This window comes from Cajanus cajan, chromosome 8 (genome assembly GCF_000230855.2).
Source record: "Cajanus cajan strain Asha chromosome 8, NIPB_CcT2T_4, whole genome shotgun sequence".
In the NCBI taxonomy this organism is placed as follows: Eukaryota; Viridiplantae; Streptophyta; class Magnoliopsida; order Fabales; family Fabaceae; genus Cajanus; species Cajanus cajan.
In genome coordinates this window covers 138251-161956 of record NC_138524.1, presented here as the reverse complement: position 1 = coordinate 161956, position 23706 = coordinate 138251, and the positions used below count along the sequence as shown (strand labels likewise).

The 23706-nt window shown below is 32.6% G+C and overlaps 1 protein-coding gene across 9 annotated transcripts; it reads right to left on the bottom strand.

Annotated features, from left to right (window-relative positions):
• Positions 1 to 5573: 5573 nt before the first annotated feature.
• Positions 5574 to 18321, bottom strand: LOC109798375 (uncharacterized). Of its 9 annotated transcripts, none has more exons than XM_020358611.3 (7): positions 18132 to 18318; positions 16686 to 16822; positions 14949 to 15018; positions 10763 to 11019; positions 8642 to 8758; positions 6917 to 6968; positions 5574 to 6128 (listed from the first exon to the last, which is right to left on the bottom strand). In XM_020358611.3, exons 2-7 carry the CDS (start codon positions 16770 to 16772, stop codon positions 5704 to 5706), a joined length of 1008 nt encoding a protein of 335 aa, XP_020214200.1. In that variant the 5' UTR covers positions 16773 to 16822; positions 18132 to 18318; the 3' UTR covers positions 5574 to 5703. The 9 variants fall into 9 exon arrangements, with proteins under 9 accessions (XP_020214200.1, XP_020214203.1, XP_020214202.1 ...); XM_020358614.3 differs by having other exon boundaries at positions 16686 to 16790; XM_020358613.3 differs by having other exon boundaries at positions 18140 to 18318.
• Positions 18322 to 23706: the final 5385 nt, after the last annotated feature.

Genomic DNA, 23706 nt, shown 5'->3' with positions numbered 1-23706 from the left:
AGCTTCAACTTCAGCAAATTCTTCAGTACCCCTGTCCATTGAATAAAATCATCAAGCCCAAGTCCAAAAGTCTCTATTCAGATGCAAACTGATTTTCATTAGAAATGGATTAGGAAGTTGACGTGACTGATAAATAATAATCACCCTTGTTCAAATATTACATCTTTTATGTAATATTTTATAGGCGTCCAAGGAAGGGGAACGACCATGACCATTCTACACCTCAGTTTTACACATAATTAGGTCAAGTGGAATGGCCATGTAGAGCCCTATGTGTCACAAAGGGAGAACGATCGTTCTGCCTCTAGGAACAGCCATTCCGAACCCAAGGTTAGGGTTTTGACCCTTTTTTGTGCAGAAATGCCTCCCATACTTCCTATGCTTCATCTTGGCCCATTTTCATACCTTCCTTGGCCTTCAGGGGTTGCTCTTCTTGTTTGAAGTCTCCCAACTTTTGTAGGAAAAACTCGGACAAAACCTGGTGTCTACAAGTAGCTCCACATGAGTGATTACACATTCCATGTTCTAGTTTTATATTGGGTGGTCAAGGAAGAAGCTGCATCATGTAACCCTTCTAATACCCTCTTAGTATTCTTCTATTGGTCCATCACCAAGCGATTAAAAGACTCCTTTGTTATTGTCTTAGAGGAGGACCCCAACTTCTTAGTATTTTTGCTTGATTTCATAATTTGACTCATAAGAGAATCACGTGTCGACCCCCCTTTCTTCTTAAAGAAACTGCCCCCCACAAAGAGATCTTTACCAAACAAGCCTTGTGGGTTCATCCTTCCAGATGTGTTATGTAATTTCATGTTGGTCTGCATAGGTTGCATGGTTGTGACATCCCCCACGTCCAAATCATGAGATTTGGATATCTTATTTAACTCTGATAGATCTAACCCTATCAGTTACTCAACTCGATTATTATCATCTTTAATCTCATTTATTTTCAAATTAAAGTTGTGCATATTCTCAACCTTTTATCTGGGATAATTAATATTCCTCCCAAATTTTCTTCCTTTGTTCACCAACATCCACGGACCATATAACTCCACCAAATCTAGAGAAGATTTGGTGATTATCCTATCCGTTTCCATTACTCCTCTACCTTTGCACTATCTACAATCGTGGAGTGTACCTGCACAGTCAGTTCTCCACATTGGTCTTGTCTATGTCCATATTTTCCATAGTCGAAGAAAATTGAGTGAAGACCTTCATAATCCAACTTGATAATGTGACCCATGACATTTATCCTAGAAACCAATTTCCTCCCCAGATTGATCTCTATGCAAATCTTGACAAACTTTCCATGTCAGTGGATGGAAGTTAGCTTGTCAATCTTGAGCATGGTGCCAAGTTTATTGCCCAGAGGCCATAAAAAATGATCATTGTAGAGTTTGATTGGCAAACTAAGGATTCAAATCCATGCAACAACCTTGCGAATCTTTGTATTTGTGATAGTGAAAAAAGGCCCCCACCTCTACATTACAATGTAGTGATAAACAATCATCCAAGGTTGTTCATAAATAGCATGTTTGTGGTCCTCCTCTTCCGCAAATTGTACCAAAAAATAATCATTAGGCATATCAATGATTCATACAACAGTTTTTCCTCAATCACGTTGAACTTTGTTCTCTATTGCCTTGAACGGGATTCGTTTACCCAAAATATTAATGACTAGCGTGTTCTTCCAAGGGGCACACCACCCCTGAAATTCCTCGTGTGACATTTATAGTGGGACAAGGGTCAAGATCCACCCCCATGTCCACCGAGTCCTCCTTGTCTTCCTAGAAATTCTCTTCATAGTTTTTCATCTCTTTTAGGAGGCAACTATAATTAGAGAACACTTTCCCTCCTCTCGGTGAGAGCAAACTATCAACATATGAATGTTTAACCACATCCTCCTCCTCAAAACCTCTAAGGTTCTCCTACATGGTATCGTCAATCTCCCCACATCAACCTTCATTTTAATCTTTTTTGTACTCGTCTTAATTAGACTCTTCTCCTCCTGTTCATAAACTCTAATAGAGCTAAAGATGTTTTTAGAGTGTTTTAAACCATAAGAATCTAATTAAAAGTTTGACAAAATTATAAGGATCAATCAATTAATTTAACCTTTTTTTAATCAACACCAATAAAATCTCATATAGTTTTTTTTTTTTTTTTTTTACTTTTTCACTTAGTCTTTCACTCGTTCAAGCAAAATAATTTTTTTTAAAATTTTTTCCTCATTTCTAATTATAAAAAAACACTCCTCCTCCTCACTTTATACTTCTTTCAACTCGCTTTACATTATAGGTTTTATTAAAAATTAGAAAATTACAAGTAAAACTTGTTATATAGGTGGGACCTACAATGTTTGTATTTAACAATAAATTTTAGTTAATAATAAAAATTATTTTTCAGTTAAAAAAATAATTTTCAAAATATATATCTAAGTGTATTACTAACATTTCTTCTAACAAAATAAAGAAGTTATCGTGCCGATGTTCAAGAAGCATAGCTGTAACTACATTCTTCGATCTTGACAAAAAAAAGATAAAAAAATAAAAATAAAAATAAAAATAGCCATCGCTTAAAAATGCACCATGTCATAGCTTAGAAAATAAAATCGCTTAAAAATACACCGTGTCATAGCTTCGAAAAGAAAAATTTGTCAAAGGGGCAGACAACCAGAAATAATGACCCAAAAATATTTATAAAAATAAAAATAAAAATCTGTGCCATATACTTGTATTAGTCCCAAATGACGAGAAAATTTACAAGTCAAGCAAATCTAACGATGATGCCTTTGACTAATGAAAATTTGTGCATAGTACAAACCAAATTAATGATATCAATATTCCCCAACCCCTATGCTGCTATGCATAACTGCTAAAAGAAAATTTAAAGGGATGGATGCTACTACAATAATGGAGACTGTAAACAAAAGGCACACACCGCAAGATACAGTTTGCAAACTGCAGAGGCCAACATGTGCATAAATATTGCAACCTATCATCATACGTGCGCAGAAAACTCTAACCTACAACCAGCTTCAATTACACCGACTCATGGGAAAAAATACATACCAAAAACAATTTTACTTCCAGAGTGCCAGGAGCTTAAAAAGCAATTTAAATATCCTCTATCTATATGTCATAGTTAGCATTCACAAGATCAATAGGAGGAACAAGAAGACACATCTGATCTTCACTGCATATAATATTGGGATTGTATTCTTCCCAATAAAAGGGAACTAGAGATGTAACTTCAAGGAATTGTCTTGTCTAACAGATCAGTATATAAAAATCTTAGTATTTTAGATTTTATACTACAAAAGGAAATCAAAATTGTACAGGACTATACAAAAGACGAGCAGAAAAAATGCAACTTGGAGCCACTGTGTTATGGCAGAAACAAAGTTCAAACTGAATACTCACATCAGATATATTTTTGATTAATTGATATCACCATATTAAGTAGAACCAATATATGATTTACAAATAAGTATACAATAATAAAATATAAACTTGCTTCATCTTGTTCTCATCAAGTGAGAAGATGAGAATTGAACCCTAAATCTCCCGTGCTAAACCAGGAGAGGAGCAAACTGGTGACAAGCCAATGCCTGATTTCAACTTTTCAAAATAACCCATGCTAGATTTGAATGGTGAAAGAGAGTAGCCTAGTTGACACGAAAATGATGCGCATTTTTTTCTATAAAAAAGGAATGAGATAAATTGTCAATCCCGCATACCAAGTTCTACCTCAAGTTCATCATCATCTTCAAACAGCTTCAAAAGACGAGCATGCTGCTCTTCTCTCTTCTTCCTTTGCCATAATTTGAAAAGAAAAACACAGAATGCTATGACTGTCACCACACCAAGGCATATAATAATTATCTTGAGCCCCACGGAGCTTCTTGAAGCATGATGATGATTCACGTCTTTATTTTCATTTTTGGGATCTGAAGGGTTATTGGCTAGGCCTTCAAGGACACAAAATTTTCATAAGCCACCGATAAGGACAAAAATAGAGGAGGGAGGGGGCAGGGGGGAAATTCTCCTTCTTTCTTGTAAAAAATTTAAATAAATTAGAGAATTAAATTTTTTTTTATCATTCCTAGGTGTGTGATACATAGCGTTAGGAAGTAACAATCCATAAGGACAAAGGCTCAGCTTTCAAACTATTTTCAAGACAGAAATATTAGATTTAATTAACTTGTAAAAATGGTGGAGTTTTAAAAGCTAAAACATCTGATTCTCCTGTCCTCTACCAAGCCATATCCAAAATAAACAAAAAAGGAACCTTTATCAGCCTATTTTATATGAAAATCAGAATACGAGGTAAAAGTTTCACCTGCGAAATAACTACCTAGGTACAAACCGTACAATCCAGTAACTATTTATTTGAAAATTCCATTGGTAGCAATGTTAACAGTGACAGGCAAAGGATGCAAGTCGAACGCGGCGGTTAAGTAAGCATAATTAGATCAAATATGAAAATTATTAGAATCTCCACAAAGACCACTTGTTCTATTTCATTTTATAGCAAACAAAAACCCTAAAAAATACAAATTGCTCCATACCCTCAAACCAGCATTCACGAAATTCTCAACAGAAAGACACAAATTAGAGGAAAAGAGAAAGAGATACCAGAAAGGAGTTGCAGATGCAGAGAGGTCAAGGCCAAGAGAAACGAGTATCGCATAGATCTTCGGACTAGCATCATGCCTCTCTTCTTTTCTCTTCTCTCTGCGCCTTTCTCTCAACAGAATCTAGTTGAGGTGTAACTTCAACTATTTCAATTTTCACAACTGCGATCCAACATCAGACGTCAGCTACGTTATTTTCTTTTCCGTCCCCTTCCTCCACGACACTCGCCTAATTTTTAAAGAATTTTGTAATTTCTCTTTAAATATAAACAATATTTATGTTATTATATATAAAAAAAATTGTTATATGATGAGTATGTATTTATAAAAGTAAGTAATTATTTATATAATACTTTTATCGTGGGAAGACTTCAAATTTATATAAATAATAATAAAAATTTGTATTTGATAATTAAAAAGTAATTATAAAATAAAATCAATACAAATCATTGTTATGAAATACTAATCGAAAGGAAAACATAATGCGCAAAAAAGAAACTGTAATGTACCAAAACTTGAAAGGAAAACATAAATTTAAGACAATTATGATGAGTCAATAAACTTTTTTTTAAGACAATTATGATGAGTCAATAAACTTTTTTTTACATGATAATATATGATTCGATGATGATGTAAACAATATTATATTATTGGTATATATAAATTAATTAAAACAAAGAGATATCACAAATAATTATATATAATAAATTTGTTGGCTTTAATAATAACTATTTTAAATTCTAACATGAAATAGCAAAAATATATGGTACATGGATCAAACATTATTTTTAATAATTAGATTTAATATTATAATAATCAATGGTTCAAAACGATATACTAACAACCCTTTTTTTCACAAGTTTGATGATGGTTGTTGGATTGTTGCCTTGCTTACTGTAAAAAGCCAAACAAGAAAAAATGCGCAAATTACCAGAGCAACGCCGAAAATAAGAACTAACTATATTCCAAAATCAGCTGTACAGACAAAGTACTATTATCTACAACACGAGAATTATATTTAACGACAAAAGCAATGTATGCTGAGGTCCAACTGATTACAAAAACAATCAGTTGCATGGTGCATGATGTTGCGAAAACTCCCAAGAAGGCTGTTTAGTATCTGATAAAGGCATCCTCAAATTCAAGACACCCTTTAACCACTTAATCCTATTAACAAGTTCCTCCAAGTCCATGATTGCAGCTTCTATCGTGTTAGACGACATGGAATTCAAACAAAGGCTTTTTTTACTTCTCTTTTTTGCGGGATACTCATTATATCCACCATTGATATTAGCCTTCTCCAAATTCTCAATCGATGCATCCTTAATGTGGGCACTTGAAACATTATCTGAGAAACAAGCTCTTTCAACTTTACTGTCAGATTCGTGAAACACCATACCATTTCTATCTGGACAGTCCAAGAGACCCTTCAAATTTTGAGAAGGAGAAAAATATGTCCTTACTGTTGGCTGATCAACCTTTACTGTTCCATCTGTTGCATGGATGTTCGCAATACCCCAGGAAATTGCAAAACATGAGGTTAAACCGATAAACAGCAATAATCGCTAAAGATCAAATTAAATTAGATAAAAATAATAATGCAACCAGCAGAAAAAGCACAAACTGAGTAACCAAAGTCTATTAATGTCCACATATGTATGGAGAGGCGTGAAGAACTGGAGAAAATGGGGAAATGACCACTGTAGAGAACGTGACAAGGGAAGAGTTGGAGTTCATTAGAGAGCGAGGACAACTGTCACATGCTGAATGGAGAAGTGAATTATGGTATGACATAAGAATTGGGGAAACAAAATATAGAGGGGTAAGGAGAGAAAGGAAAGGCAGACAAAGATTAAGCAAGGAATGGATTGGAGGGGATTGTATTCTAATTGCTACAGGATCTCCATTGCTATTTTCCAGTTATTTTCTACATTTTGTCTTAACAGAGGGCTATCACTGCTTGTGAAGAGCTTGGTACCCCTATTTTCCTTTCCTTATTTTGCATAAATTTTATCAGGTATAAAAAATAGCCAAAGGATAAAACAAATCCTTTCCAACCAACCAAGCATTCGGATACATCTTGAATAACTGGATCCAAAATAAAATGGACCAATAATGATTAGCTTAAGAAGGCACAAATAAGTAAGGTCACTACACCATTTAACAACCAGCCAGAGAGGTAAGGGAGGAAAGGCTTGCCAAATTAATCTTCAATTCAGAAACAACCTCCTTTCATTCAAAGGAAAGAAATCAGTAGACTATATTTTAATACTGTTTTACCTGAATTTGCTGGATTGACTATACGAGCACAAGGTTGCATGCATCCATCCCCCTGCAATTTTCTCAAGAAATTAAGTATCGATAATGCAAACTGAGACATCAAAATGATGTCCAATAACCTAAACAAACTTTCTGCAGAACAGTAAGTATTGAGATGCTTCAATATACCAATGAAGTGCTGGCAGCAAAACTTACAAGGAATAACGAAGTTAGTATAAAAGATATACAAAGCATACAAAAAGAATTTCAAATATTTATTTGTTTGCATTTCCAGGCAGCGAATGACACCAGGGGGTAAAAGGCTTTTGTGGTTGCTGTTCTATCTTGGTTTACATTTTCAAATTTTCATTATTTAGAAAATGCCTTATGTTCAGAATAGAAATGTTCTCATTATCTCTATCCATGACACCATAATACCCCAGGCAGGCATTGATTATAATAATCAAATGGCAGATGGCAAAGTTCAACTAAACATGTATTAAAACTGTTGATTTTCAGTAAAAACAGACAAAATAAACAAGATTAAAAAACACTAGATTTTATTTTCATTTTCAGTTGATGTTTAAATTTATAATTGCCATCACGGCACGTTGGAGCAGAGTGGCTCCATACCGGTACAGGGACCTTGGAGTGGAGTGGTTTCATATAGCAGCTGGAGCGGGCACAACACGCGAAGCAGAGCAGCAGAAATCGCAGTGGAGCGGACTAAAAGTTTAAAAAAACAGAAAATATCTCATTAAGGATATTTTTGCTTCATTCAAGTCTCCCTCTACACATTTTGCCCTAAACCGTAAGTACCTTCTTTACTATTGAGTGCGAACAGCCCTAGTCCCTGATGACTCTTCTCATTCCATTTCTCAAGCTCTCTCTGTTCCTCTTCTTGAACTCCCTCTCCGTTCATCTTCTTGGCTCCTCTTTTCTTCTTTCTTCTATTATTTTCTCTCTTCTCATTCCCATGATTTTCTTCTTTTCCCTTTCTTTTTTTTTCCTGTTCGTTTTTTTTCTGTTCCATTTCTTTCTCTTTTTTTCTGTTCATTTTTTTTTATTTGGGCCTTTTTGTGCTTTGGTGATCAGTAGAACCATGGCCCAACCAAACGCTAATAACCAAAAGATCAGAGCTTAGGGGCTGATGCAGCTGGAATTGGTCCCAATCCTAATCCCACAACATTGATGTATTTTGGAAGTGGAACAGCTTTAGCATTTTGTTTTCTAGACATTTTATGTTATGTTTTGTTTGAGTACTATAAACTTTTATTATTAAAAATGATTAATGCATGAATTTAGAGTTATTTTTCTGTTTCCGCTATCTAGAATTGACTACTATGATAATTGCAAAAATACAATCAGCAATCAGCAACAACAATCCATTAAATTTACAGTTATATAAACAATAGGAAGTATATTTCCTAGGGGACATCCCTTTTATTTCCAGTCATTAGGGGAATTTTTCAATCAGATTTATGAAGAAAAAAAAAGGACTAAAAATGACATTTTCCACTATAAGCAAGTAATCATTAATGAATACATTTAGTTTTTGCACAAAATGTAGTATCTACAAAAGAAAATAAATTTTATATATACAAAGACAACACAAATTGTGTGATTATGAGTACACCCTGTCTAAAATTTAGTTTTGGCACAAAATTTAACCAAAGAAAAAATCTATGTAAGAAATCAATTTATGAATATAAAGACAAGTCAAATTACAAGATTATGAGTACACACCATAGGCATAGGCACAGTCCAACCTTTTCCCGGACACCAGTCCAAAGAAGGGCGCAGATCCTTGCTTAATGCTTCGTAAGATGACCCTTCACCCAGTGGGGGAGGTAGCAAATCAATCTAGAAAGACACATAATAAGTATGAATTTATGATACTCACATAATACTAAAGTACATCCAGACAAGTACTGTTCATTAAACAAGATGTAAAGGAAAAGTAGATTAAGGAAAAAAAGGAGTAGGAAACAACTTATAGTTGGGTATGTCATTTGCCCATATCATGGTAAAATCAGTAACAAAATGATAACAGAAACTATCAAATGAACCTAATTAGATGACAGAAATTGAGATGATAGAATGAGCCTTAAATAAAAAAGCACTACATAACTGTCCATTTGATTCCCAATCCCATACAATAGCCAAACACCCTTTGACAGACACAATAATCAACCCTTTCAAACTAGATGAAATGGATCAAACAATGCCAGTGTTCTGTTGCAAATCAGATATATAGATATATTATTGATCTCTAAATCTATCTTCAGTTGCAAGGTATGGGAGTTGAGCCCCATATTGGAAGTGTGTGATTTTAGTGTGGGGTTTATAAAGCGTTGGACTCGCCAAATACATCAGCTAACTTTAATAGTTCGATTTTCCCAAGGTTCTTATCAGATATTACTAAGCTACATTGAGTTTATTCTTTTGTTGGCTTCTTACCGCCTAACAAGTTCCATACAACATCATGAGTCTTAAGGCAGTATGTTAAAGTTTTCCCCTAAACTTGAATGATATCTTCTGTTACATGCAACACGAGAAACACTCCTCCAATATGACCATCCTGCTTGAATCCTTTGGTTCACATCCATCTACTTCTCTGTCGTTTTGCAGTGATAGACCCTAAATATCTGAACCAAGTGTCCTAAGGTAAAGTCTGATCTCTATGTTTTGCCTCTAAGATAGGATTGCAATTGCTCTTGCTAAATTTACATACCATGTAATCCATTTTATTTGTACTTGAGTGAAAATCTAAGCTTCCAAAGCTTGTCTCCACGTGTCTAACTATTTATGTCTTAATTCTCCAACTAGAACTCACCTACATCCTACACAAATCTTTAACTATCTATTGAATTGTCGTTGCGTTCACTTGAGTTCTCCTTTTGATTCTTTCCTTATCAATCTTATTTATGCAATGCTCCTTGTCTTTACATAATTTTAAATACCGGGGGAAAAACTAAAAGGTGAACCAAATTGTTAGAACCCTAGAAAAAGGACTTCATCTTTAAATCAAGAATGCAGGTTTAATTTTTTGAGGAATTGATAGATTAACAAGGAACATTATGGGTCTAATATCATAGCTATCACGCAAATAGGGGTCATTTCAATTAGATAGATCTTCATAGCTTGAAAGAGGATGGACGTCAACTTATGTCTTTTCAAAGAGGACCAAATAGAGCATTAGATAGGGCAATTAATCAAATAGGAAATCTATGTTTGAACCCCCAATCCTAAAGCTTTATTATCATTTACTTTATCAATTAGGTTTTTTGCTTTATCTTTGATTAAATCTTTATCTTTGAACCCAATATAAAAATGTGTTACTTATCTCAATCTTTATCTTTATTTAAATTTAATTAAATTGTGATAATTGCAAAATAAAACACAGTCCATGTGGAAACGATCTTTGGATTGATGACAACCGTACACTTGTGGTTTTCCCTTATCAGATCAAATAGCATGGATGGAACAAAATAGCAAAGTGGAGTATGCAACTATTCGTTGGAAAATGAAAAGAAGGCAAAGAAAAACAACTAGACTCATTCATGGAAGATTGGGAAGGGAATAATTTAAATCTTCCTTTAAGAAAAAGTAATAAAAAAAACACTAGCAAAGATGCAAAAGAAAATTTTACATCAATAATGTGCCAGCAACAAAAAATATAAAAGGGTCACAAAATTAAAGTTAAAATCTAAAAAAGAATGTAAAATCTACAGTTCAAATAGGAAGGAACTAAAAAATCTAACAACACCAAATAATTTCTACTCTAGGAGTTATAGCTAATTAAAAATCCAAATAAGATATTCAATATAAGTAGACAACTAACTTGAAGACAAAAATAAGTATTACCTGAACTTTATCATTTCCCAATATTTTAGTCACACTTCCAGACCAATAACAACCATCTGTATACCAATCTACCAAATCTCCAACTTTCCATAGGTTATTAACAATAACAATCACTTCTGATGTTGTATTCACATCAAGCTTTTCACTTTCATAATGGAAAGTAGGAAATGAAGGTCGCAACATCAATTCCCTGTTGAAGCCCTTTGACTTGCAAATAGTAGTTTGAGGCTTTTGATACAACTTGATCCAACTTAGCTCTGCAAACAAGTAGTGTAATAATTATAACTTCAAATGAATTATTACACTTTCAACTTTATAGAAATCATTAATGTTTGTAGGGGAATATATGTTGTAGATAATTCAGTTAGTGCTTTTATGTTAGTTAGTTAGTGGGCTTAGCTGTAATTGTGTACAATGAATATTGCTGCTGTATGTGATAAAAATATATCGAGAAATAAAGTGTTTAGATTCAGCACCATCTCTCTCCCCCTCTGTATTTTTGAGTTGTGTTCTAATAAGTGGTATCAAAGCTATCTAGATCATGGACCTATGCTTGAAACCCACCAGTTGTGATGCTTTCTGCTGTACAAAAGAAACTCTTTCTTCCGTGGGTGTTCAAATCTTTTTGATGTGGAATATTTTGAAGAGTTCAAAGGGAGAATCATGGCTGGTTCTAATGCATCTTTCCCTACCAAACCTGTTCTTGATGGCAAGAACATTGAGCAATGGTGTATCAAGATGGGTGTCATCTTTGGTTTTCAAAAAGTTCTGGAAATTGTAAAGAATGACATTCAAGAATTGGAGGAAGGTGTTATAGAGGTGCAGAGGGCAGCTTATATAGGGAATCCAACAAGAAAGACAGCAAAACTATCTTTCTGATCCATTAGTATGTGGATTCTGCCAAATTTGAGAAGATAGCTCCAATCAATTTAGCTAAGGAGGCCTGAGATATTTTGAATAAGTCATATGGAGGTGCTGATAAAATCAAGAAAGTGAAGCTTCAATCCCTTCATAAACAATGAGTTGCTATGGATGAATTATCAAAAATCAATAGGGGATTACTTTACAAGTATTCAAGCACTGGTCAACTCAATCAAGGCTTGCGGAGAGAAGTTTCCTGATCAGCAAATAGTGGACAAGGTTTTGATTAGATTGAGCCCCCAATTTGACCACATTGTCATGGCAATGGAGGAATCAAAGGATCTTGAAAAGATGAGGGTGGAGGAACTTCAGGATTCTTTTGAACCTCATGAGCAAAGACTTCTTCAGAGAAGCAGTGAGAAAGTTGTTGTTCATGCTTTGCATGCACAAACCTCTAGGAAAAATGATGGTGGAGGCAACAAAAGCGAGAGGGGAAAATTGAACGAATCAAAAGATTTTGGTGAAGGGCCAAGCAAGGTCTCAAATCAGAATTATGGTGGTGACAACTGACAACCACAAAAAAGAATGGAGATCATGGAAAATTTGGCAAGGGAGGTGATCAGAACAGACGGGCAGAGGAAATTTAATAAAGAGGAATATGCAATTTTATGCTTGTCAAAAATGGGGTCCCTTTGCAGATAAATGCTAAAGTAATAAATGAAAGCAATTTAATGAGGATGAAGCTCAAATTACACAAGGCAATGGTGATAATTCAGATTCAGATCATGTCATTCTCATGGTGACAACATCAGATTGTGCTGAATCTGTTACAAGTATTTGGACACTGCTATTGTGATAAGGAAGGAATAGTTCATGAAGTTACTGCTCCACATACTCCACAACATAATGATAAGGCTGAAAGGAGCAATAGAACAATGATAAACATGGCTAGATGTATGTTGAAATGTAATATGCCAAAACAGCTTTGGGGAGAAGTTGTATCAATAGCAACCTACATTCTAAATAGATGTCCAACAAAAAAGTCTACATGATGTGACTCCTGAGGATGCACGGTCAGGAAGAAAACCTGCAATAAGTCGTCTTTGAGTATTTGGTTCCCTTTGTTTTAGACATGTACCAGATGAAACAAGGAAAAAGCTAGATAATAAGGAAGAGCAAATGGTGTTTCTAGGATACCATTCAACTGGTGCATACAAGGATAGTGCTAAGTAGAGATGTTATAGTTGATGGGAGCAAGGGTTGGAATTGGGAGACTACAACTGAAAGTGATTGTACCAATTCAGCTTGATATGCAATCTGAAAATTGTGCAGAAAGAAACAGTTCAAATTCAGCCACTTACACCTCAAAGAACTAGACAACCACCTCATACATTTGGAGACTATATATCTATTCCTGTCTTTGCAGTGACTAAAGAAGGGGGAATGATGCATTTAGCTTTTTTAGCTAAAACGGAACCAGTGTCTTTTGAGCAAGCAATTGAGGAGCCTGAATGAAAGCCAACAATGGAGGAAGTGTTGAGTGATATAGAGAAAAACCACACGTGGCAGCTGGCCACATTGCCTCACAACAAAAGGCCTATTGGAGTGACATGGGTATATAAAGAGAAGGTAAAACCAACTGGAGAAGTTGCAAATACAAGGCTAGGCTGGTTACAAAGGGGTTTTTGCAAAAGGCTGGTTTGGATTATAATGAAGTGTTTGCACATGTGACCAGAATTGAAACCATTAGATTAGACTAGTGGTTGCTATAGCCATAATGCTTTGGGCAAGTTGTTAAATTTTTTAATATACAACTGCTAAATAAAGATCAGTGAGTTTTGATCCTCTTGTTTGGGTAAAGCTCAAAGATGCATACCTTACTTTATTTTTATTATTTATTGTAAACCTCTTGAACTTGTGTTCAGTCACTTCAGTGGCTTGTGGGTCCTGCACCTATAGAAACTTTTCATGCTCATTTATACTATTTAACCTTTTTTGATGCTTATTCAAAATTTACAAGGATTTATCCCCTCAAGTGCTACTCAGGGACTCTATTTTCCAACAATTTGCAGCAATGGCAAACTATAGCTTAATTGCGCTCTTCACATGTCCAAACAAATCAGGATTTAAAGATCAAACCTTTCTCCAAGGTCTTATGTAGTGATTTGAGAATTATTCAAACTCGCTTACCTTCATGCACATCAGTGACATCACCAGAATGGCTCAGTTTAGGATAGAGACATATAAAAAGGTTTGCCCTTTAAATTTTGAGATCATAAACAGGCTTCCCAGTGCTGCTTTAGATTTTAATAATCCCTAAACTATGTTGCCCAGCCAAACACCATATTTCAAATCTCTCAATTTTCAGCTGTGCTTGTTTTCCTTTTCTCAAACTCTATAACTCCGAGAAACAGTTCTATTGCTCTAAAGAGAAGTGTTTTCTTGGGACATCCTGTGTCACAGAGATACAAGTCCTTGAATTAGGGCATAATTTGTGTCTAAAGATGTTATCTTTAATAAGCATTGAATTCCCTTATCCTAACCTCTTTCCCACCCCTATCACAATTCACACCTTGACCTAATGCCATATCCCAATCATAAATTCCACTGACTACTCTACAGTGAGTCTATACTCCTCACATCAATCCTCCAACAAATTCCCACACCTCACTAACAACAACATCCTCTGCTCTCATTTAGCCACTCCAGCTCAAAAGGCACTACCTCAACCATCTTGCCTCATCATCTTCAAATGCTTAGGACACCCATTCAATCCTACAAAATTGCCCTTGTATTTAGATTTTAGGCAACCAAACACTCACCCTAGGAATACCTGCTAGAGTATACAAATTGATATTATGTCCTATACTGCTGGTAACTCATTGAAACCAAAAACAGGGAAATAAACCCTTATGGACCCCAATTGGCAATCAACCTTGCAATTAGAGTATGAGAAACTGAAATGTAATGCTACATAGGCAAGCAGAAGGATGCAAATGAATCTAGGATCAAAGAAAAACCCAGATGGCAGCATCAACAAATACAAGGCTTGACTAGCAGCAAAGGGCTTTCACCAACAGCCCAGGTTTGACTACACAGAGACTTTCTCTCTGGTTGTCAAACTTATGATAGTTTAACCTCAACTTGGCACTTCCTCATCAAAGAAGGAATGTAAAATATTGAATATGACCCAACTATATTACACTCAACCAAGAAAATAAAATGCTTGCATCAACCTAATTGCACAAGAACATTCATATAACTTCATTCAGTAAATAAGCAAATGGAACTCCAGTTGAAATTTTAAATCACAGCAAAAACATACTTTGATCAGGGTAGTCAAAATACTCCAATTGATGGGATACAGCAGCATTTTTTGTGCGAATATCTCTAATCTGAAAGAATAATATAAAATAATTTAAGGCCAAAGTAACACCAAATAAAAAATTTTATATTCACATTATCACATACATGTCCAATAAAATGACAAATACTAGTTCAGCAACACAGTCCATGACTAAATTATTTTGAGAAAGACTAGCAACAGTACATATGTGTAACCAATTGACACATACAGGCAGATTGCCAGATTAGTGATGAAGTCTGCATGAAATTAGTCTGAGAATCACAAATTTTATTTAATACAAGTCACAATGGATCTCAAAGGGGTTTCAACATTAATGAAAATAGATTTTCGCTTAAAATGATCCTGCGTTAATCAGATGAAATAAGTTCCTGACTTAAATTCATAGTTTTCTTTATTTAGAATCTAATTAAGTCAAAACCTAGACCTATTAATGGAGAAAACTACAAGTATTTAAAGTTTATAGAAACTAATATTTTTAATAGGTTTTATTAATTTAATTTTTTAATGAGCTACATTAATAGCTTAAGTACAAGAACTAATAAAAGACTAATCACAAAGACAATTAACAACAACTTATACAATTACTTGACTCATAACATTAGCTAAATTTTTCCACATGAATTGCATACAAAAAGTATTCCTTTTATTTTCTTCCAAGGAATGGCAATATTTCCACTCTGAATAAGCCTTGTTAGCGGTTTGTAATGATCCTTGGACTATGAGAATGAGAACCATTGCGAACAAATAGAGGATTGAGAACCACCAATAATAGATCAGAAAGGACCAAACAGAGAACAAAGAAATAATGAGAATTAGAACACATAGGAATAGATAGACACCCAAAACAAGGGAGTATAGAGTCCCTTACAAAATATAGAAAAACAGATAGGAAAAGAAAAGGAAACAAAGATGAAAGAAAGAGAGACTCAAAATAGACAGGTCACAGAAAACCAAAGCAATTGTTCAAAGCAGTGTCTGTCACCAAATTTGGTAGAAGTGTTGAATCAAATGGGTCTCATTCAAGTCTTGGGTTTGGGATTGAGTTTGCAAAAGATGAGAAAACAATAGGAGTAACTATGTTTAAAAACATTCAATGCAAGGGAATAGTTTCTGAAGTGTGAACAAGCAGAGTCTCTTGTATTACATAAGAAAGAGTAAGTACTGCTTTCCCCGCCATAATTGTTGCTATCACTGCCATAACTAATAAGGAAAAACCAGCTGCCATGAGAAATACACAATACAATAACCATAATATAGTATTTTGTAGGAAAATGGAAATGCCATGGCTGCTGTTTAACAAAACTGATATAAAGCACCGCAATTTCAGTGACATAGTTGTGTTTTTAATAAAATGCACATTTGATGAAGTATCTCATAAGAAGCCAATGCCAATCCAAAAATAAAGTCACTGTTGTAAATATCATAGATATTTAGAAGATCTAGAATATCTCTAAATATCTTTAGATATTTATGTCCCTATTTCTTTATTATTTTGTTTCCTTATTTCCTTAGCATTGTTATTTTCATATTTAAGCATAGTCATTTACTCTATAAATAGGGAGATTAGTGAATGTACAAAATACTCAATTAATATACAGTTTCCTTTTTTCAACTTTCACTTTCTTCATATTTTGGTTCCTATGCTTTGCATGTTTACACTGAATAAAGCAAATTTAGAGAAGACAGAATTTATACCTTGCATCGAAACCATGCACCACGATATCCAACTTGAAAGGATCTTGACTCAGCCAAATCCCCAACTTGAAATGGAAGATCAGGCATCTTTATGTCCTCTATTCACTTTTTTAAAACAAAATCTTGATATAAAGGGGCTGAAAAGACTATAAGACTACTGTTAAATAATCATGTTTCAGGCATTCAGCCGTTCTACTTAAGATAAATAGCTAGACTGAACTCTTAATAAAATATTGAACAAACAAACAGGCCAACAAAATAATATAATTGTAGGATAAAATACCATTTTGACAAAAAATAAAGTATGTTTGAGAGAGAGAACAATGACTTTTAACAAGCACAGCAAATAAAGCAAATTAGTTTTCAAAAACTAAATCCTGGGGAAAGTAGCTATTTTTTTTTAGAACACAACAATATTAAGATGATGAGCAAAGTTTAAAGATCCTTAATGCCCCAAATAGCAACATCTTCACACCTTGGGACAGCAATACCACATAACCCAAATTAAGCCTATAAAAAAATCAAGACAAGCAAGCATTAAAAGAAACAACAACCTCACAGAATGTAAGGCCAACTATATAAACCCATGGAGAAAGCTATGAAAAAAGGGAATTCATATTCACCCTAATTTACATTTTATTCAAACAGATTTCATTAATATACTAATATAGTGAATCCAAACTTGAAAGGGGACTAGGAGATGATAACCGAACAGCTATGGCTGCCATAGCTAATAAGGACATTAGGGATACACGCAACTCAGGTTGGGTCGGGTTTCGAAGAGAATAGAGTCCAAACAAATCGAAAGAGCATGGTTTGGATTGCATCCTATGAACCTTTTTAAACAACAGGTGGGTAATTCGGTTATACAATTTGCAGCATTCAAAAATGAAAAACTAAATATATAATTCTGATAAATGTCCTCATTGGGAGAATCACCCTCAACCTCAACCAGTTGTATCAATCCAGGGAATTCAGGGCACAGGAGAACCCTCGAGACCAAGACGAAGAAAGTAAATAAATCATCAATGAGAGTGTGATACCCAAATAATTTTTCACCCAATTGAAATAAGAACTGAGAGGAAAAGAGTGATTAGACTGGTATTGAAACTAGAGTGTTGAAATTTCATGGGCACCCATGTGAGGATGAATTCCTCCTTTCATGTCAGTTTGAAGAAGGGACTCCCATGATGAGAACTTTTATATTTGAGGATAAGGGAGATGAGGTTGACAATGGCGTTTTAGGTTTTGGGTAGGGAGAATAAAGTGTAAAATGGATTTGAAATAAGTTGATGAGAATTTTTAACAGTGATTAGAAAGACGATGAAAGAAGCTTGATTCCGTGAACTTTATGTAGGAATGAAATGAAGGTATACAATGTTGATGAGATGAGTTACTAACTGGCAATGGCAACTATTAAAATAGCATAGAGAAAGAACAACGTACTAGATTACCGAGAGGAATTGCATATGACATAACACATGCACACCGTGTACAGCATCAAGCAACAAAAACCGAGGGAGAAGGGGATGATGCGAAGGCGCAAGGAGCTTCGAGGTTAGGTCATGAGATGACTCATCTATAATATAACATCGCTGGGGCTGAAGAGTTGAGAGTCACTTTTCACTTTTTAGTACTGTTCACGAGTGTCGGCATATGCGACGAAGTGCGCGGGCCACCTTATAGTATAAGACTGTTTAAATATTTTTTTTTAAGGACTAGATTAATAACCTTATGTATATTTTTTTTTTAAAAAAAAAATAATAATAATAAAAATAATTATCGTCAAATATGTGTGAATGATTTTAATTAAATATTTACATGTCAAGAAAGTTTGAAAAGTAAATTTATAAAAAAAAATAGATAAAAAATACAAACTAAATTAAAAAAATAAAAACAAAATTATGTGCCTTTATTAAGAAAGGATAATGAATTAAAAATTCAAGGAATTTAAAAAAAATATCATAAAAAAATTATGATATTCAATTAATACTTTTATAATATAAAAAAATTATGCAGTATTTAATTAATATAATTATAATTTTTTTAAATGATTTTAACATTTTAAATAGTAAAACTTTCAATATTAAGTTTTATTGGCATTATAAGATATGTATTTTACAGTTAAATAATTATAATATATAATTAAAATTTAAAATAAATTATGTATATAAATAAATATTATGTTTGAAGAAAAATGCTAGTAACACTTTCTTTTAAACAACTTTCTCTCTTTAATTATATGATTTCCAATAATTTTAATTAATAAGAGTGAGTGTGATGAGAGAAATGTGTTGATAATACTTCATAATACTTAAATATTTATTGATATTTTTAAAATATTAAAACTTGAGTTACAAATAATTATGATAAATAAAAATTAAATTAAATATAAAACTAAAAGAATTTCTAAAAATACTATTGTCAAATAATAATTCTTAAAATCACTTTCAAATAATAATTTATCGGTGTTTGATTTTTCATTGGCATGTGCTTACATTTCAAGTGCATGAATGTTGGACATCTAATTACATTAACAAAGACATATTAATTTACAATTTACTAAGAAATATGTTTAGATCAAACTCTATAATCTAACATTAATTACAACTTACACCAAATCTAGAAAGGTCTACCATAAAACATTGCAATGAGAATCAAAGCAATCTATTTACATTAAACTAAGCTATTGTAAGAAAATAGAATTACATATAGCTCCTATTTATCGAAGCTACTCTTTTCAAATCACTTTATTTGTTTTACTCTTAACTAGATTTCCATATACATTAGTCGCAAAAAACATTCATGGCTTGGAACCCTAGTTGTAACTTCAGCTCGATCGACTTAAAAACCACTAACTAAATCACTCTTTGCCTTTTTGCTTTAGAACTAATAGAAGGCACCACATTTATATTAGAGAAATTTAATGGTATAGTTAGTACCTTGAGTGGGGAAGTTCAATAGCAATTATCAACCATGAGCAAGCCTATAGAAAGGAGATGTACAAATAGGCTTTTGGTTTTATACTTTAGTAACAGACACGTAATCAAATCTCACTAGGTATGATAATTACCATTCAAGACTAAGTTGGTAGGATGTAAACAATATATGTCATTCGTAAATTGCTGGTCCAGACTTTGTTGCTACCACATTGTATTTGAGGCCTACAAGACCAACAAACACTTCTGAAAGCGAACCTAGCTTGTCCTTTTCGTTAATTCAATGGTTGTATGTTCTGCTACTACTTGGAGCTCTTGGACCCAAATACTACAACAAGAAAGTAGAATTATCACTTTGAGTTGAGTAACCCAGGTGGATTCATAGAGAATAATGACATGCAAGAGTGAGAACCCAAACCACTTCCAACAAGCTCCCATGCCTGTTGGCGCAATCAACCTACAACACTCATTGAAATTAATATCAGTAGTGAATTAATGTAGCTTATATAATATTTTTATATAAGTTTCACTATTTTTTCTTTTCTTTTCCATTGTCATTATAATATCTTATATGTACATTTTCCCTCTCTTTTTATCTAATTTCTAACATTTTTTCTATAGTTGGACAACCTCAAATCAGTAGATCCCCAGCCAAACACAAAGCTTGACCAAGACTAAAAACACACAAGGATGCATTAGATTCTGAATTTCAACTATACATACACGTTGAAGATTAAAATACATTTTTGATTTGTAAAGATTGTAAACTACTCAATTGTAAAAGTCAACCTTGAATTAGTAAATTTGTACTGATGTACTATAATTTCAATAATAATAAAAGGATAGAAGATTATTCCATTATTATAATTTTTATTTTGCATTAACATTAACATCAAATGAATTTCTTATTTGTTCTAAGATTATATAATAAAGTGATAAATTTATTTCTACAACACAAGGCCAAGAAAAACATCTAAACTGCAATAGTATACTTGCAACACAAGTTAGAAGAATACATGAAACCAAAAATTTTAAATTAGAATCATTAAACCAACAACTTAATGTTTATAAAAATTCTCTAAGAGTAATATGACAAAATTACTTCATAGATCATTTTGTCCTTCTTTGCTTTGAGAATTGGTAACATCATTTGGTCCATGTCCAATGTTAGACAGTTATGCCAATATACATATATGTATACCCCATTTTACAAAAGTAATTTAACAAATAAAAAACTAACAAAAAATAGAAGGCACTATAATTTATCACCTGTAACAACTTTGTCATGCTCATGTTGTTACTTGACTCCATGAATGTATTGTTGGAAACGTTGATCAAATTCAAGATGAAGATAAGTTGAAATTAGTTTTAATGATTACAAATATAAGCCTCTTGAGTGATAAAAGTACAAATTGTATCTTGTTATGTGTTTAAGTTTTTGTTGCTTGTGTGCTTTGTGTTTTTTATGTAACTTAGCTTTGAATTTCTATCTAGATGATGATTGATGATAAAAAGAAGCTTTACAAGTGATGTGAAAAGAGGACAAGTATGAAAAATTGAGATATTAAGTTTTCACTTAAACGATTATCTTAAGTAATAATCGGTTATTTACTCTATTTTTCAGTAACCTAATAAATTTTCCCATAATAATCGATTATTCAATAAAATAATCAATTATTTCATAAACAACTTTTTAGAATAATCAATTATCACTCTAAATAATTGATTAAATTGTTCTTGGTAGATTTCTAGATTTGTGAAGAAAAAAAATTGATTATTTTTATCAGAAAACTCTACATATCATTTCGCGTTTAGAACTCTATGAACTTGAATCTTTGTGATGTTACTTTTGAAAATAATCTTTGAAAAACATTTCTGTTTGTAAGAAGAGGTTTGATACCTTTTGTGGGAACCTCAAGAAAGAATTCAAGAATTAAATAAATCGTCATCATCTTCATTGGAGATGTAGGCTAAGCTATATTAGTTTGATTCACCTACTCTGAAATGTTCTGTATGCCAAGTGATTCCGTTCTTTAATCTATGTAACTAATTTTCTTAAGTAAGTTTCTTAGGAAAAGAGAATCTTGTAGTTAAGTGCTACAAGATAGTGTTTCTTGAGGTACAAAAAGTGGTTTCTTTAATTGTGTGGATGTAAATTGCATGTGATATTGTGATTGTAAAACTTCTAACAATAAATATTAATGAAAAGTCTCAATTGGATTGATTAGGGATTAGATGTAGGTCACAAGTGGATGTGTCTGAACCAATATAAATTTGTTGTGCATTTTTTTGTATTCCTCTGTCTTTACATTCTTGCAAATCTAATTATATATTTAATGTTATATGACTTGAAACATGAACATCACATATAAGACTAATTGAATATGATATTGCATGTATAAGATAATTTGATCATCATATCCTATGTAAAACTATATATCAATATACTTCATTAGAAAGTTTTATTCTAAGATTTTAAACCAAGATGATTTAGAAAGAAAAAATTTAATATTCAATTCATCCCCCTCTTGGATAAACCATGTTTTCTAACAATTTGAAAGGAGGACTTATATGAAAAATTGAGATATTAAATTTTTATTTAAGATTTGCTTTGTTTTTCAATAACATGAGAAACTATGTTGTAATGACTGATTATTCAGCAAAATAATTGATTATTTCAAAAACAACTTTTTGGAATAATCAATTATCACTCAAAATAATTGATTAAACTATTCTTGGTTGATTTATAGATTTGCGAAGAACAAAATAATCGATTATGAATGAAAATATTCAAATTATATTTGTCAAAAAATTCTATATATCATTTTTCACGTTCATAACCTAGTGAACTTGAATTTTTGTGATATTACTTTTGAAAATAATCTCAGAAAGATATTTATTTTTTACAAGAAGAGGTTTGATACCTTTTGTGGAAGGATTCAATAATTGAATTGATCATCATCATCTTTATTGGAGATATAGGTTAAGCTACATTGGTTTGATTCACTTAGTCTGAAATGTTTTGTATATCAGGTGAATCTGTTCTTTAATATTTATAACTAGTTATCTTAAGTAAGTTTCTTAGGAAAAGAGAATCTTGTAGTGGAATGCTACAAGATAGTGCTTTTTTGGATTTAAGTAATTTCTTTAATTGTGTGGGAGTAAATTGTATGTGGTATTATGGTTATAAAACTTCTAACATTAAATATTAGTTAAAAAATCTCAATTAGGTTTATTGAAAACTGAATGTAGGTCACAAGTGGATGTGATTGAATTGGTATAAATTTGTTATACAATTTTTCTATCCATACACCAATCTTTACATTCATGCATATATGATTATATGTTTAACATTGTGTGACTTGAGATATGAACATTGCATATAAGACTAATTGAATATGATATTGCATGTATAAGATAATCTCAACAACATATCTTATATACAACAATATATCAATAGACTTCATTGAAAAGTCTTAGAAAACTCTTTAAATGAAGATGATTTAGAAATAAGTTTTTTAATATCTAATTCACCCTCCTCTTTGATAAACCATATCTTCTAACAATTTGTATCAAAGTAAGGTTCTTGAAAATTAATCAAATTTCTTTAAAATGGCTAGTAATAATTAATCTACCATATGGCGAGAGAATTTCAATACATAGACCTCTTATTTTCAATTGTGAAAATTGTGTATATCAAAAAATTAGAATGAAAATTTTCATTAAAGCAATTGATATAATTATATGGGATGTTGTTGAGAATGAATCATATATATATTCCTATGAGTGAAGAAAAAAATGAGAAGAGAAAAAAACATTGAAGTAAGTGAAATGACGATGAAAAGAGAATAACATAATATGATTATAGAGTTAAGAACATGATTTCATATGTATTATCTCATGATAAATTCTTTAGAATTTATCAATGTAAATCCTCTAAAAAATGTGAAACACTTTAAAATTGGCATATGAGAGAACTAGTAATGTTAAGAGATCTAGAAAATACATTCTAATAAGAGAATATGAATTCTTACTATGAAACACACTTATTAGTGAACGTTATATCCTTTTTCCCACTATTT